A 17,871-nucleotide genomic window follows, 5' to 3' on the forward strand; every position below is an offset into this window, starting at 1 on the left:
GTAAGTTCCTGCTTGCCTCCCTCCATAGCTGTTGCCAGCATCAGTCCTCCCTCTCCTCACTCCATCTACCTCTCAGTTTTGTTCTCTGTGCCTCCATCTATCATCCACCTGCCACAGTCTCCTAACTCTACCTCCATTCCCTCCCCCACCTGTCTGTCATCATTCACCCTCCTCAGGCTCCTGTTTTAGCATGCTGCTTCTCCTCTTTATACTTGCCATCCCCACTCTCAGTCCCGATGCAGTGTTTTGACCCAAACCTTCCCTCCCTTTCCCCACAGATACTGTTCAACCTGCTGAGTTCCTCCAGTAGATTGATTGTTGCTCCAAATTCTAGCATCTGCAGTCTCTTGTGTCTGTCAGTGGTGTTTGTTGTCCACTTTGTTTAGATCGCACTTGGAGTATTGTGTTTAGTTCTGGTTGCCTCATTTATGGACGTGGAAGCTTTAGAGAGGTTGCAGAAGATTTTTTTTACCAGGATGCTGCCTGGATTAGAGAGTGTGTCTTATGAAGATAGGTTGAGTGAGCTATGGCTTTTCTCTTTGGAGTGAAGGAGAATCAGATGTGTATAAGATTCTAAGAGGCATAGACAGAGTGGACAGCAGGAGACTTTTTCCCCAGGGTGGAAATGGCAAGCAGGCATAATTTTAAAATTATTGAACGAAAGTATAGGGTGGATGTCAGAGGTAGGTTTTTTACATAAAGAGTAGCAAGTTCATGGAAAGCACTGCCAGGAGTGGTGGAAGAGGCAAATACTTTAGAGATATTTAAGAGACTGTTAGGCTACGTCCACACTAGACCGGATAATTTTGAAAACGCCGGTTTCGCGTAAAAACGATAAGCGTCCACACCAGGCGTTTTTGAAAATATCTCCATCCACATTAAAATGGATACTTGGGCGAATCTCCTCCTACTGGGCATGCGCAGGACACATCTACAGAAAACAAGCAAAGAAGAAACGGTATATTTGGTGCGCGTTTTTCCAGTTACAGACTAGAAAAACTTAAAAGGAAATTGCCAAACGAAAGACTTGGTGCGTATTTGTCCAGAAACATTTTCTACAGCCATAGTCTCTTCACCGATGAAAGGGACGACAGCTACAACCAAATGCAATAAGGCTTGTTACTGGGCAAAAGTGAAATTTGCTGTTACCTCATTTGTTTACCTTTACTTTAGCCATGTCTTTGTGTATTATTTTGCTGTATTTAACATGTGCAATAAAACGAGTTACTGGGCAAAAGTGACAATTGCATCTATTGAATGTTTGCACAAGCAATACATAATAAAGCACCTTGTTAAATGTATAAAACATGTCTGCATCAGTGTTATCTTGTATTTCCATACAATGTTACATTAGGCTGTTACCTTACACATCTATTGTCGGATATTGTTGTGGTGTTGGAGGTTGTGTTCAAGAAAACAATGAAATGCCGCACTGCCGTCACCATTTGTTCCGGCACATCATGGCAGCGGTTTTAAAAATAGCCAGTTACCCCGTACACACTACGCCAGATATTAGGCGTTTTCAGATTTATTCACTCTGGAGAGCGTTTCTGAAAAGCTCCGTTTTCGGGGGAAGAAAACGCCGTTTCAGTGTGGACGGAGGGTCAAAACGAAGAGGAAAATGCTTTGGTTACAGATTTATCTGGTCTAGTGTGGATATAGCCTTAGATAGGCATATGGATAAATGTAAAAAAATGGGGAGGGAAGGGTTAGATTGATTTTAGATCAAGTTAAAGGGTCAGCACAACATCATGGGCTGAAGGGGCTTTACTGTGCTCTACCGGTGGTTGCTGATGAGAAAATGATGTTGAGTTGGCACTGCAGTCTGTGTGGCGAAGCCTCTCAGTGGCAGTGTTGATTTGGAGATCCAAGGGGTTCGTCCAATGACAACAAGACACTCAATTATATATTTAAATCAGATTGACAGAGTGGTAATGGTACTTCCCCAGACTTGGTGCACTAGCAGCTGTGACTGTTGGAGGACTGCAGTTTAGACCATAAGACCATTAGAAATAGGAGCAGAATTAGGCCACTTGGCCCATTGAGTCTGCTGCACCATTCCATCATGGCTGATTTATCCCCCTCAATTCCATTCTGCCTTTCCCCCTAACCTTTGACAGCCTTGCTAATCAAGAACCAATCAACATCTGCTTCAAATATATCCAATGACTTGGCCTCCTTCACAACCATCTGTGGCAATGAATTCCACAGATTTACCACCCTTCAACTAAAGAAATTCCTCCTTGTCTCTCTTCTAGAGGGACTTCCTTCTATTCTGAGGCTGTATCTCTGGTCCTAGACTCCCCCACTAGAGGAAACATCCTCTCCATGTCCACTTTATCTAGGCCTTTCTATTTAGACTCTATTTAGGAGGTGTCCTTGAAGAAGGTTTGGTGAGTTACGTTTGTTGGAGGCACACTCTGCAGCTCTCGTACTGTATGTTGAAGGGAGAACATATTGTTGAACATTCATAGTGGATTCCGGTTTATTAGTCCATCAGTTATTCAGAACAGGTGCTTATTTGGGACAGCTCTTAAAGAACAAAAACTAATTGAGAAAATAGCTGGGATTCCCTTCAGTTATTTAGGACATGATGCCACTTAATTGGGACAGGAGACTTAACAAACAGTTTCTAACGAGCTTCAGTTGTGTAAATTTGTGTGGCCATTAGACACTACACTGTGCTTCGAGTGAGCAATTTTAAAATAACATCAGTTGCATGTGTTGGTGTTCAAAATGCAGTGATTTTTGTAAGTGTTAGTTGGTGAAAAATAAACAGTAAGATGATTTAGAATTACTTTGCTCACTGCAGTTTCAAGTGTTTAAGCTTGGAGATACTAGAATGATACGATTTCACTACTTCAATAAGTTAGGAACTATGAAAAATTTGAAGGTATCAACCATCATCTTGAATGTTACAATGAAAATGAAGATCTGGAGGTTGGAATTGTTGATTGAAAGCAGTCCATTATCTGCACTAGGTATCTGCACTAATTTTGTTAACTTACTGTCAATCAGAAGAACATGGCAGCATGTTGGTTGTCTGTTGTATCTGCAGGAAAGTTTTTAAAGTTGAAAGGCCCACTGGCTCTGTTCACTTTCTCAACTTCAGCTGTCCTGGTCTGGTGGTACGAATAGTCGAAACTGAGGTCTTCCTTGGTTGCAGTGGATAATCATGACTTCTTCTATGTTTTGTCATACCCTTCACTCTCCACAAAGCGTTTTGGAACCACCTTGGGCCGTTGGATCTCACTGACAATCACATCCGCCCCGTCCACCAGAGCTGAGTTCATATGCTGGGACATATCCCTATTTCACCATGGTGTGAGGCCCGGTGGCTACCCTCACCTGGTGTAGCCTCCTTGTCGAAGTGGTGTACCGGGGTGTGGCTGCTCTTGCATGCAAACAGCTACATGGAGCTACAGGTGAGAGCTGAGTGACTGGTGGGGATCAAGTGAGCTGCCCCAGAATGGACATGACAAGCTCCACACCAGAGGCGCTGCCCTTCCCTGGACACCCCACACATGGCAGTGGACACGAGATAAATTCCTCTGTTGGTAACTATTAGGAACTAATACACAGTTTTGTAGTACTGTAGTAGCATTGGCAGTATTCTAATTTGCTCTGTATTTCTTTTAAATACATAATTCATTACTCAGTTAAGTGGTAATTCGTCTTTTTTTTAATACATTTTTAACTATTTCCATGAAACTTCAGCTAATTGGAGCAGCTATTTAATTGGGCCGAAATGTACTGGTCCCGATGTGTCCCAATTAATTGGAATCCACTGTACTTGTATAACAGCAGTTTTTTTTCCTTCATTTCAGTGTGCCTGTGTTAGATTTGGGGAAACTTGGTGATTTGGACAGTGAGGTAAGTAGCTAATCACTCTCTAGAATTCTATTTGCAATAAATTCTCATGCCAGGAATGAGATGGTTTGCACATTTTCCCTAATATGGATTACACATGCCTCGATATGCATATTGCCTGATGTTTAAAGAATGCTGGCTTTTTGAAGTGCATGCCTTTTGAATGATTTGGATAAAGATGAGATTAGATTGACTTTATTTGTCGTATGTACATCGAAACATAAAGTGAAATGTGTTGTTTGTGTCAGCAATCCAACACAGTCTGAGGATGTGCTGGGGGGTAGCCTGCAAGTGTTCCCATGTTTCTGGTGCCAGCATAACATTCCCACGATTTACTAAGCCTAACTTGTACATCTTTGGATAAGACCATAAGACATAGGAGCATAATTAGGCCATTAGTCTCATTAGTCTGCTCCGCCATTTCATCATGGCTGATCCCAGATCCCACTCAACCCCATACACCTGCATTCTCACCATATCCCTTGATGGCCTGAACAATCTGGAATCTTATCAATTTCTGCTTTGAATCTACCCATGGACTTGGCCTCCACTGCAGTCTCTGGCAGAGCATTCCACAGATCCTTTGGCTAAAAAAAGTCCTCCTTACTTCTATTCTAAAAGGTCGCCACTCAATTTTGAGGCTGCGCCCTCTAGTTCTGGATACCCCCACCAGAGGAAACATCTTCTCCATATTTATCTTATCTAGTCCTTTCAACATTCGGTGGGTTTCAATGAGATCCCCACGCATTTTTCGAGATTCCAATGAGTACAGGCCCAAAGCAGTAAACATTCCTCATATGTAAACCCCTTCATGAATGTGGAGCACATTAAAGCAGCTGGAGGAAACCCACGCAGTCACAGAGAGAATGTACAAAACTCCTTACAGACAGCAGTGAGAAATGAACCCCAACCTTACAGCTGGCGTTATAGAGGAGGGGACCGGTTTAATATTGACAATATTCTTGCGGACGGCCGACGGTGGGGTGGGTTGGGGTGTTCAAGTTCAACAGTGCGTGACAGGGAATGAGGAAAGGTGCAGCTGACTCATATCGTTTCATATCGCCAAATCATATTGTTTCCTTGGTTGGGGACCACTGCTATAGAGCACTACACTAACCACTATGCTGCTGTGCTGATAGGAAAACTAAATAGCCTAAATACTGTAGTGGTACTGCAGTAAAAGTAGAGCATTCTCCAGAATGTTGATGTGTTAGGAACTTTCTATGATATTTTTTCATCACAATTGTCTGTACGGAGTTTGTACGTTCTCCCCGTGACTGCATGGGTTTCCCCCAGGTGCTCCGGGTTCCTTCCACATTCCAAAGACATATGGGTTAGCAGGTTAATTGGTCATAGGGTGTGCTTGTTGGGCTGGAAGGGCCTATTACTGTGTTGTATCTTAAAATTTAAAAAACATCAAATTTAATTGTCATTGTTTACAACTGAGCAATGATTTTTGACTGGAGTAACACAGAGACAAGGCGGTCAGTTCATCGACTACAAGGTGGTTATGGCCTGCCAGAGGCACGCTCTGTTCTGAGCTCAATCCCCAGTAATCCCCAATTCTTTCAAAGGCTAACAACTGCTTAAACATTTTCTCTGCTGAAATCTTCAGCAATGGTGTTTAGCATAGACTAACAGTCCTTTCCAAGGATGCTTTTACAAAGTGTCTTCGAACATTTTAATACATTAAAAGCAGTCTTAAAGTGTGACTTCTTGTCATTATATAGATTGAATAGGGGGATAAATGTATTTAGAAAGAACACTTTCATGGAGAAACAGTGGAGAATGTTCAAAATAGTATCAACATGCTATAGTAATTGTTATTTAATTGACCTTAGAAATGCAAAACTAGATGAAGTTCCTTTAGCCAGAGGATGCGGAATCTGTGGAATTCATTGCCACAGATGGCTGTGGAGGCCATGTCATTGGGTATATTTAAGGTGGAGGTTGATAGGTTTTTGACTTGTAGTGGCATCACTTATGGGGAGAAGGCAGAAGAATGAGAGATAATAAATCAGCCATCTTGGAATGGCAGAGCAGACTGGATGGGCCGAGTGGGCTAACTTTGCTTTTGTGTCTTATGATCTTTGTTTCCTGTTTAGTAACACCAGTATGAATCTTGTCCTTGCAGAGTGATTTGTTATATACACCTATTATGTCAGCAAAACCTCGACTGGCTTCTCCGGATTCTACCTCAACTGTAAGCTGGGGCACGCCTTTGCCATCTGCACATGCAGTGTACCACTCCTACCGTCAGGTATGTTATTGTGAGTAAATGGTTGACAGTGGTTATGGTCTGCAGTTTACAATGTTTGTTCTTACAGCATGTGTATGTGCATAGTTATATTATTGGATTATATTATTGGCCAAGTCATTGGGTGTATTTAAGGCAGAGATTGATAGGTATCTGAGTAACCAGGGCATCAAAGGTTATGGTGAGAAGGCGGGGCAGTGGGACTAAATAGGATAAAATGGATCAGCTCATGATAAAATGGCGGAGCAGACACGATGGGCCGAATGGCCTACTTCTGCTCCTTTGTCTTATGGTCTTATGGCCTGGTTTAATAGTTAATAGATATAAGATCACCACTAGCAGCTAGGGACTTTAAATACAATTAAGGAAATAGATCTTCCATCTAATTTCAATAATATACTTTCCCATCAAGGCTTTTGACGGCATGGTAGCATAGTGGTTATCGTAACACTTATCAGCAGAGCTGTAAGATTGGGGTTCGATTCCTGCTGCTGTCTTTAAGGAGTTTGCACATTCTCCCTGTGACCGTGTGGGTTTCCTCTGGTTTCCTCCCACATTCCAAAGACGTATGGGTAAGGGTTAGTGAGTTGTGGGCATGCTATATTGGTGCCACTTGTGGGCCGCCCAGCCCCATCCTTGCTGATTTGATGTGATGTAAGTCACACATTTCACTGTATGTTTCGGTGTACATGTGACAAATAAATCTAATCTTTAAGATCTTTAAATCTTTAATGAGTATAGACTCAGATGCAGTGTGGCTGATCCTTAATTGCCAAGTGAAATGGGTCAACCAGGCATTTGGCTTAAGGAAGGTTGGGGGTGGCCATTACATGCTGGACTATCCCGAGAAAGAACAATAAAACACAGAACGAAGCCATTGAAGCCACATTTTCTCTTTGAAAGAGTTATTCATTACCTGAGGAGAACTGAACTGATCTCCCTCGGCTGGTTGGTTCATGCTGAGCTGGAGAGTTCTGGTCGCACTTGCTAAACTCCCTTATCCTTGAACAGGGTTACTTTGCTCTCTCCCCTCTCATTTCCTTTCCAGCACAAATATCCAGAGCCCTAGTGTTAGAACAACAGTGATGATGATTTATCAGCAAAGGCCACGGAGTGTGGGTTGGATAGGGGTGGTTAATACCCTCGATTCAGGATCCTTGTATTCCCTTGAGTACTGAATAAATTGATTAGTGTTTTAAAGTTATTGTGCATCTCCTGAAATAAGAGGAGGCATGATAACGTTAAAACACTAATTAATTTGTTCAGTACTCAAGGAAAGGTAGCGATACGTATTTAAAGAAACGTCTGCCTACCTTGAATCTACTGCAGGTTGCCTTTGTTCCCTCTTCTGTCCCTGACACCACTTGTGACACCGTCCGGTGGTGAATCCCCTCCATAAGCATAGAGTGGTTGTATGTGCTCCCAATTATACTTCTTCCTTACGCCTTGCACAGTCAAGGTCTCCTCTCCCACGGGTTACCACCGCAACTGTGCCCCAGCAGAGTCCAGCGAGGCAAGCAAGTTCAGTGATATGGTAAATTTAGCATAGCATTTCTAACCGTATTACACCTACACTTTTCTTTTAATGTGATACATTTTAAAACATGCATTAACAAACTTTTTTGCCCACTTTACTCAGTAGTAATATATAAAGAATCAGTAGATGGGTTACAGCAGCAGAAGACCATTCTGGACAGTTAATTAGGTCACTCCTGTAGCTAATAATGTGGCCACCGAGTGTAAAGAACATAAAAATAAAAGGCAAGCCAAAGTAATATTGTCGATTATGTTGGAATTCTTTGAGGAAATAGCAGGCAGGATAGACAAAGAAAGTCACTGGATGTTGCTTACTTGGATTTTCGGACAGCCTTTGACTATGTGCCGCACATGAGGCTGCTTAACAAGATAAGCGCCTATGATATTACGGGAAATATGCTAACATGGAGAGAAGCTTGACTGGCTGGCAGGGGACAAAGGGTGGGAATAAAAGGGTCCTTTTCTGGCTGGTTGGCAGTGACTAGTTATGTTTTGTAAGGGTTGATAATGGGACCGTTATTTTCACATTACATGTCAGTGATTTGGATGACCGAATTGATAGCTGTATGGTCAAGTTTGCAGATGGTACAAGGATAAGTGGAGGGGCAGGTAGTGTTGAGAAAGCAGAGTTTGCGAGGACCTAGACTGGGAGAATGGGCAAAAATGTTGCAGATGGAATACTGTGTAGGGAAGTATATGGTCATTCATTTAAGGAGTAGACTACTTAATAAATGGAAAGAAAATTTTAAAAAATCAGAGGAGCAAAGGGACTTGTGGTTCCTTGTGCAGGATTCCCTAAAGGTTATCTTGCAGGTTGAATCAGTAGTAAGTAAGACAAATGCAATGTTAACATTCATTTCGCAAGGACTAGAATATAAGAGCAAGTAAGTAATGCTGAAGCTTTATAAGGCATTGGTCAGACTGCACCCAGAGTTTTGTGAGCAGTTTTGGGTCCCTTGTCTAAGAAAAGATGTATTGGCCTTGGAGAGGGTCCAGAGGATCCAGGGAATTGAAGGGTTAATGTATGATGGCTCTGGGCCTGTATTAGCTGGAGTATAGAGGAATGGCAAGGGGGTATCTCATTCAAACCTATCGAATATTGAAAGGAACACACATAAAAGTTGCTGGTGAACGCAGCAGGCCAGGCAGCATCTCTAGGAAGAGGTACAGTCGACGTTTCAGGCCGAGACCCTTCGTCAGGACTAACTGAAGGAAGAGTGAGTAAGGGATTTGAAAGTTGGAGGGGGAGGGGGAGATCCAAAATGATAGGAGAAGACAGGAGGAGGAGGGATGGAGCCAAGAGCTGGACAGGTGATAGGCAAAAGGGATATGAGAGGATCATGGGACAGGAGGTCTGGAAAGAAAGACAAGGGGGCGGGGGGGACCCAGAGGATGGGCAAGGGGTATATTCAGAGGGACAGAGGGAGAAAAAAGAGAGTGAGAGAAAGAATGTGTGTATAAAATTAAATAACGGATGGGGTACGAGGGGGAGGTGGGGCATTAGCGGAAGTTAGAGAAGTCGATGTTCATGCCATCAGGTTGGAGGCTACCCAGATGGAATATAAGGTGTTATTCCTCCAACCTGAGTGTGGCTTCATCTTTACAGTAGAGGAGGCCGTGGATAGACATGTCAGAATGAGAATGGGATGTGGAATTAAAATGTGTGGCCACTGGGAGATCCTGCTTTCTCTGGCGGACAGAGCATAGGTGTTCAGCAAAGCGGTCTCCCGGTCTGCATCGGGTCTCGCCAATATTTAAAAGGCCACATCGGGAGCACCGGATGCAGTATATCACCCCAGCCGACTCACAGGTGAAGTGTTGCCTCACCTGGAAGGACTGTTTGGGGCCCTGAATGGTGGTAAGGGAGGAAGTGTAAGGGCATGTGTAGCACCTGTTCTGCTTACACGGATAAGTGCCAGGAGGGAGATCAGTGGGAGGGATGGGGGGGACGAATGGACCAGGGAGTTGCGTAGGGAGCGATCCCTGCGGAATGCGGGGGGGGGGGAAGGGAAAGATGTGCTTAGTGGTGGGTAAATGCCCCACCTCCCCCTCGTACCCCATCCGTTATTTATTTTTATACACACATTCTTTCTCTCACTCTCCTTTTTCTCCCTCTGTCCCTCTGAATATACCTCTTGCCCATCCTCTGGGTCCCCCCCCCTCCCCGTCTTTCTTCCCGGACCTCCTGTCCCATGATCCTCTCGCATCCCCTTTTGCCTATCACCTGTCTAGCTCTTGGCTCCATCCCTCCCCCCCCCCCGTCTTCTCCTATCATTTTGGATCTCTCCCTCCCCCTCCACCTTTCAAATCCCTTACTCACTCTTCCTTCAGTTAGTCCTGACGAAAGGTCTCGGCCTGAAACGTCGACTGCACCTCTTCCCAGAGATGCTGCCTGGCCTGCTGTGTTCACCAGCAACTTTTATGTGTGTTGCTTGAATTTCCAGCATCTGCAGATTTCCTGTTGTTTGAATATTGAAAGGCCTAGGTACAGTGGATGTTTCCTATAGTGGTTGAGTCTAGGACCAGAGGGCACAGCCTCAGAACAGGAGGACTTCCATTTAGAACAGAGAAAAGAGGAATTTTATCAGCCAGAGGGTGGTGAATCTGTGGAATTAATTTCTATGGACAGCTATGGAAGCCTAGCCATTGAGTATATTCAAAGTGGAGGTTGACAGATTCTTGATCAGTTAGAGTGTCAGAGATTATGGGGAGAAACAGGAGAATGGGGTTAAGAGGGATAATAAATCAGTCATGATGGAATGGCAGAGCAGGTTTGATGGGATGAATGGCCTAATTCTGCTCCTTTGTCTTATTGCTTCTAGAAATTACTTTACTTTAAATAAATAATTTTGATTGAACTCCATCCTTTTAGCCATGCCCGGTGGAAGAGTTGACAGTTCCTGAAAATCTACCTGCACCATCAGAGCGGTACAGAGTGAAGTACCAGCAGTATGAAGAGGAGATGAAGACAAATTACAAGCAATATGTCCAGCAGATGGCGGAGAAGAACAAAGCAGACCCTTCACATCAGCATCCTCCACCAGCAGGTCTCCAGACCCCGGTAGCTTGCTGCCTGCCCAAGGCAACGTTCCCTTTAAAATCTGAATCACATTTATAAGCACTGACATGTTGTGAAATCTATTTATTTTCAGCAGCAGAACAGTGCAGTACATAAAAGTTATTATAAATTACAAAAATAAATAAATACAGAAGATGAATGATGAGGTGGTGTTCATGAGTTCATGAACCATTCACAAATCTGATGGCAGCAGTCAAAAAAGCCAAAGTCAAATTTATTATTCTTAAAGCACATACAGTATATGTTTAGGGGTTCCCAACCTTTGATATGCCATGTACCCCTACCATTAATCGAGGTGTCCGTGGACCCCAGGTTGGGAACCCCTGAGGGATTTAATTTCTTGCAGGCATTTACAGGAAAAATAAAGAAATACAGTAGAATTTATGAAAAACTGTGCTTAAACAAAGACCGACAAATAACTAATGTGTAAAGGAAGAAGCATTATGCAAATAAAAAGTTAATACTGAGAACATGAGTTGTAATGAATCCTTGAAAGTGAGTCTGTAGGTTGTAGAATCAGTTCAGAGTTGTGTTGAGTGAAGGTATCTATACCAGTTCAGGAGCCTGTTGGTTGTACTGTTCCTGAACCTAGTGGTATGGGATCTAGGTCTTCTGTACCTCTTGCTTGATGGTAGTAGTAAGAAGAGAGCATGGTCTGGATGGCAGGGGTCCCTGAAGCTGGTCTTAAAGCATTAAGTGTGTGTCTTCAGGCTTCTATACCTTCTCTCTGATGCTAACAATGAGAAGAGGGTATGTCCTGGGTGATGGGGGTCCTTAATAATGGATGCTGCCTTTTTGAGGCATCACCTTTAGAAGGTGTCCTCAGTGCTGGGAAGATTAATGGCCACGATGGAGCTGGCTGAGTTTTGAACTTTCTGCAGCTTCTTCTGATGCTGTGCAAAGGCCTCTCCATACTAGACGGCAATGCAATCAGTTAGAATACTCTCCAGGATACATCGAGAAATTTGTAAGAGTCTTTGGTGACATACCAAGTCTCCTGAATCTCCTAATGAAATATAGCAGCTGTTGTGTATGTTCTTTGTAACTGCATCGATATCTTGGGAAAAGGACAGATCTTCAGAGATGTTGACACCCAGGAACTTGAAACTGCCCACCCTTTCTGCCGCATTTATTGATTTACTGGAAGCAAATGCAGCATTTATTATCCATTCCAATTTGACTTTGAACTGACTTTTGACTTGACGGGCTATTTCAGACTGCAGTTAAGAGTTAGCTGCTTTGCTGAGTGATTGTGGCTACATTTGAAGCTACATTCTTCTGTTCTCAACTCCATCATCTAAAATAAATCATTACATAATGAACGACATCGGTTCATTGATTTGAGGTGTTGAAGATAATTATTTTGCATTTTGGTCAATAAAAGATATTTATTTTAGATGATGGAGTCCAAAGTAGAAGAATGTAGCTTCAAATGGAAAGCTAGACTTCTCAGGGTTGATGTCAGGATGCACATCTTAACACAATGAGTAATGGTAATCTTCAACTCTCTCCTATAAAAAATGGTTGACTGATTAAAAATGGAGGTCATTTAAATCTGAGACAGGTAGATTTTTATTGAATATGGATACTAAAGGGTGTGGGAGCAGTCTGGGTATAAATGAAAATAAGATACAAATTCTGTGATTCTGTAGTGGGTTTTTGTTTCTCTTCCCACAGATACAGCCAGTCCTGTTGAGTGGTTCCAGCAGTTTCTGTTGTACTTATTTATCTAATTTAGAGATACAGCATGGTAACAGTCTATCCAATTACACCCACATGACCAATTAACCCACTAACCTGTACGCCTTTGGAATGTGGGAGGAAAGTCTTGTAGAGTTAAAGGTTAATTTTATTTGTCACATGTACATTGAAACATCAAAATGCACTGCACAGCGAAAATTATCTTTTGCATTGAGAGTGTGCTGAGGACTGCTTGCATGTATGCCACACTTCTGATGCCAACATAGCATACCCACAATTTACTTATCCTAACTGTATGCCTTTGGACTATGGCAGGAAACCAGAGCATCCGGAGGCAAAGTTATTTTGTTTTCAGCTGATCTCTGGTTGCTGAAGTGACCTGTTGCCTGGGGCTGAATGCCCTTCTTCTGTCGCTGTTTGGTTAATGCCCATCCATTTCTGTTGTGTTGTTATATTGTTAATAGGAACCAAGAGTTGATGATGTGACTCCCAGGTACCTGGCAGCTCTCGATGAGAAAGCTAACCTTCAACAGTGCTACACTAGCAAACCATATAATGAGCAGCAGCACATGAGGAAGTTGGCAGCTGTAAGTCTGTTACTAACTAAATTCCTTTGAATGAAATACAAAGTAATATATTCTTGTCAATGATTTATTATCCACTGCAGTATGGCCTTTCCCAGTCAAATGATATGATCTTGAGAAGATGCCAGAGTGTTTTGTCCTCCCTGGAGAAGAATTAGGTCATATGGCCCATCCAGTCAACCATTCAATAATGGCTCATTTTTATTCATTTCCATACTCCTGTCTTCTCCCCATCATCCTAATAAGACCATAAGACATAGGAGCAGAATTAGGCCATTCTGCCCATTCAGTCTGCTTTGCCTTTCCATTATAGCTAATTTCTCAACTCCCTCAACCATTCTCCCCTCTTCTCCCCATAACCTTTGACACTCTTACTGATCAGGAACCTATCGACCTCTGCTTTAAGTATACCCAATAACTTGGTCTCCACAGCCATCTGTGGCAATGAATTCTGCAGATTCACTACCCTCTAGCTAAAGAAATTATTTCTCATCTCTGTTCTTCTGTTCTGAGGCTGTGTCCTCTGGTCCTGGATTCCTCTCCATATAGGAAACATCTTCTCCACATCCACTCTATCTAGGTCTTTCAATATTCGATAAGTTTCAATGAGATTCCCCTCTCGTTCTCCTAAAGTCCAGGAGTACAAGTCCAGAGCTATCAAACGCTCCTCATATGTTCACCCTTTCATTCCTGGTATTATTCTTATGAACCTCCTCTGGACCTTCCCCAGTGCCAGCAAATCCTTTCTTAGTTAAGGGGTCCAAAACTACTCACAATACGCCAAATGGGGTCTGACTAATGTCTTATAAAGCCTCTGCAATCCTCTTACCAATCAAGAATCTATTAATCTCTGCCTTAAATATACTGAATAACTTGGCCTTTGCAGTCCTTTATGGGAATGACTGCCACAGATTAAAGAAAGATTCCTTTATTCCGAGGCTGTGCTCATTCATCCTAGAATCTCCTATTATTGGAAACATCCTCTGTAAGTCCACTCTATCCAGGTCTTTCAGTATTCAGTAGGTTTCAATTAGATCCCTCCCTCATCCTTCTGAACTCCATTCAGTGACAGGTTCAGAGACATCAAATACTTCTCTTATGTTAACCCTTTCATCCCTGGGGTTGTTCCTGTGAACCTCCTCTGAACCCTTTCCAAGTCCTTTAGATAAGGGACCCAAAATTTCTCACAGTTGATCACTGTTACACAAATGTACTGCTCGGCAGCTTTGAATCTGAATGTCCTTATTATTTCTTCTCACTAAGAAATGAAGAATTCTAGTAAAATTCTACAGAAAATGCCATTCAGGCCATCATGTCCAAATTTTTAATAATAGACTCTGGCCTTTAGGTTAATCCCACATCCTAGGTCTTGGTTAAAACCTTTCCAGTTTAATGGCTTTTCAGATGTTATCTTGGTACATTTTAAATGTTGTGGGGACTTCTTCCTTCATCTAGTGAGTTCCAGGCATCTATAGTTCACTGAATGAAGATAGTTTTCTTCTGTCTCTTCTGTCCAGTCATAGGTATAGCCCAATTCATCCATGCTAGCCAAGGTATTTTTCTGCACTAATCCCATTTTTCTGCCTTTGGCCTATAAACCTCTGAATCATTTCTATCCACGTATCTCTCCCAATGTCTTAAATGTACCCACCTCTATAACTTCTCCTGGTAGCTCAGAATCAGGTTTAATATCACTAGCATATGTCGTGAAATGTGTTGTTTTGCGGCAGCAGTACATTGTAGTACATAATTATAAAAAGTTATAAATTACAATAAGATATTTCAAAATTAAGCTTTTTCATTTACCCACCACTTTCTGTGGAAAAAGTTGCCCCACTGATTTGCAATAAATATTATGTAGATATATGCCCTTCATGATTTTCTAAACCTCTATAAGGTCACTCCTCTGTCTCCTTTGCTCCAGGGAAAGCAGTCACAGCCCATTCAATCTCTCCTTGTAACTCTAACTCTCCAGACCTTGTGAATCTTTTCAGTACCCTCTCAAGTTTAATCACATTCTTCCTCTAAAGTGGTGATCATTACTGCACACAATACTCGAAGTGAGATCTCACCATTGTTTGTACAGCTATAACATAATGTCCCTACTCTCATACTTATTCCTCTGTCCAGTGAAGGCAAGCATGCTGTATATCATAGAACCATAGAACATTACAGCACAGAAACAGGCCTTTTGGCCCTTCTTGGCTGTGCCAAACCATTTTTCTGCCTTGTCCCACTGACCTGCACCTGGACCATATCCTGCCATACACCTCTCATCCATGTACCTGTCCAAGTTTTTAAATGTTAAAAGTGAGCCCGCATTTACCACTTCATCTGGCAGCTCATTCCACACTCCCACCACTCTCTGTGTGAAGAAGCCCCCCCCCCAATGTTCCCTTTAAACTTTTCCCCCCCTCACCCTTAACCCATGTCCTCTGTTTTTTTTTCTCCCCCAGCCTCAGTGGAAAAAGCTTGCTTGCATTCACTCTATCTATACCCATCATAATTTTATATACCTCTATCAAATCTCCCCTCATTCTTCTATGCTCCAGGGAATAAAGTCCTAACCTATTCAACCTTTCTCTGTAATTCAGTTTCTCAAGTACTGGCAACATCCTTGTAAACCTTCTCTGCACTCTTTCAACCTTATTAATAACCTTCCTGTAATTTGGTGACCAAATTATCATCTTCATCATCAAAGTAGATAATTTTATTTTCTGGGAGTTTGCTCTGCGTAAATTGTCTGCCATGTTAGACCAGGTCTCCTCTTTCTTCCCCACCCCCCAAGGTACTCCTTAAAAGCTTTTTCTCACATCCTCCTAATCAAAGGGACTACAGTTCAAAAATATATCTTGTAAGGTGCACTGGGATATTGATGTAAAGCACTGTGGAGGTCAAGTCATTCGGTGTATTTTTGGCTGAGATTGATAGATTCTTGATTAGTAAGGGCGTCAAAGGTTATGGGGAGAAGGCAGAAGGAGGAGATTGAGTGGGATAATAAATCAGTCATGATGGAATGGCAGAGCAGACTCAATGGGCCAAATGACGTAATTACAATATGCTTCTATGTCTTATAGCCTTACGGGATATCCCAAAATTGTAAAAAATAATATGTAGATTTTCAGTTTTATTTTCTGCAGACCAATTGATAGTCACTTTGCGGTTGAAAGTAGTAATCTGATACAAAGACCTTAGATCAGTTGATAATAAGCAGATCTCAGTCTCTGCCTTTAATTCAGTGGCAAGCTTGACACCTCGATAAATGGTGTAAATTAATGAACTTTGTACCTAGGAGGATCTTGCCATGGAGAAGCGAAAGCAGGCCGTGGTAGAACAAGTACTGGTGGATCACCTATCCAGGTAGGTGAAGAACAAGACCAATTTTCAAATATATTTAGGAATCAACACTTTCAACGGTGGTGTTGAATTTAAATTCTCTGCTGTTTGGATTTTGCACCTAATCCTGAATTGATGCCTGAAATTCAGTTGAACCTTTCCTTATAGAATCAGAATCAGGTTTATTATCACGGGCATGTGACGTGAAATTTGTTAACTTAGCAGCAGCAGTTCAATGCAATACATAAACTAGCAGAGAGAGAAAAAAAATAACAATAATAAATAAAATAAAATGAAACAATAAATAAACAAGTAATTCAATTACGTATATTGAATAGATTTTTTTTAAATGTGCAAAAACAGAAATACTGTATATTAAAAAAAGTGAGGTAGTGTCCAAAGCTTCAATGTCCATTTAGGAATCAGATGGCAGAAGGGAAGAAGCTGTTCCTGAATCACTGAGTGTGTGGCTTCAGGCTTCTGTATCTCCTACCTGATGGTAACAGTGAGAAAAGGGCATGCCCTGGGTGCTGGAGGTCCTTAATAATGGACACTGCCTTTCTGAGACTGTAAATAGATATTCACAACAATACTCATGATGGTATTTTTGAAAGATTAAATGGTTTGCTGTATTCTACAGGATGGCAGCATAGTGGCTAGCATAATGCTTTACAGTGCCAGTAATCGGTATTCAATAAACGAGATTCTGTAGATGTTGGAAATTCAGAGTAACACATACAAAGTGCTGGAGAAACTCAGCAAGTCAGGCAGCGTCTATGGAGGGGGATGAACACTTGACGTTTTAGGCCGAAACTCTTCATCAGGTCTGAAGATGCTCCATCCAGTTCCGATGAATGGTCTCGGCCTGAAACTTTGACTGTTTATTCCTTTCCATAGATGCTGCCCGACCTGCTGAGTTCCTCCAGCATATTCTATATGTCAGTTGGGATTTAATTCTGCCGCTGTCTATAAGGAATTTGTGGGTTCATCCCATAACTTCATGGATTTTTCCCCAGGTGTTCCAGTTTCCTTCCACATTCCAAAGATGTATGGATTAAGATTAGTGAGTTGTGGGCACGCTACATTGGCTCCGGAGACTGGTGACAGCTGTGGGCTGCCCCCAGCACATCCTCCTGCTGTGTTTGTCATTGACACAAGTGATGTATTTCACTCTATGTTTCAATGTACCTGTGTCAAATAAAACCAGTCTTTATTTAAGAGCTCACTGTTTAAACAATAAGATATTTTGTGTAAAGGAATAGATATTTTGCTCTATAATGCAGCAAAAGTACTTAATTTGAATATATCTTAGAAATCACATGTATTCCCAGGTAGATTAACTTTATAACAATAACAAATTGGATTTACACAGCACTTTAATGTATTAGTTCGTCCCAAAGCACTTCAAATGGACATTATCTGTACTGTATCTGAGTTGTATGAAGAGATTTGATGGATGGGAGAAGCTTGGTCAAAAAGGTAGACTTCAAGTGTAATCTCAGAGGGGG

At 42.1% G+C, this 17,871-nt stretch overlaps 1 protein-coding gene across 3 annotated transcripts in view; it reads left to right on the top strand.

Annotated features, from left to right (window-relative positions):
* The window catches only part of caps2 (calcyphosine 2), a 60,410-nt gene that overhangs the window by 4,851 nt on the left and 37,688 nt on the right, over positions 1-17,871 (top strand). For all 3 annotated transcript variants that reach the window (XM_063058366.1, XM_063058363.1, XM_063058365.1), the window contains exons 4-8: positions 3,828-3,873; positions 6,005-6,130; positions 10,536-10,724; positions 12,908-13,030; positions 16,320-16,387. In XM_063058366.1, coding sequence (XP_062914436.1) covers positions 3,828-3,873; positions 6,005-6,130; positions 10,536-10,724; positions 12,908-13,030; positions 16,320-16,387 — 552 coding nt within the window. The remainder of the gene's footprint in view (positions 1-3,827; positions 3,874-6,004; positions 6,131-10,535; positions 10,725-12,907; positions 13,031-16,319; positions 16,388-17,871) is intronic.

Source organism: Mobula hypostoma, chromosome 9, assembly GCF_963921235.1.
Source record: "Mobula hypostoma chromosome 9, sMobHyp1.1, whole genome shotgun sequence".
Classification (NCBI taxonomy): domain Eukaryota; kingdom Metazoa; phylum Chordata; class Chondrichthyes; order Myliobatiformes; family Myliobatidae; genus Mobula; species Mobula hypostoma.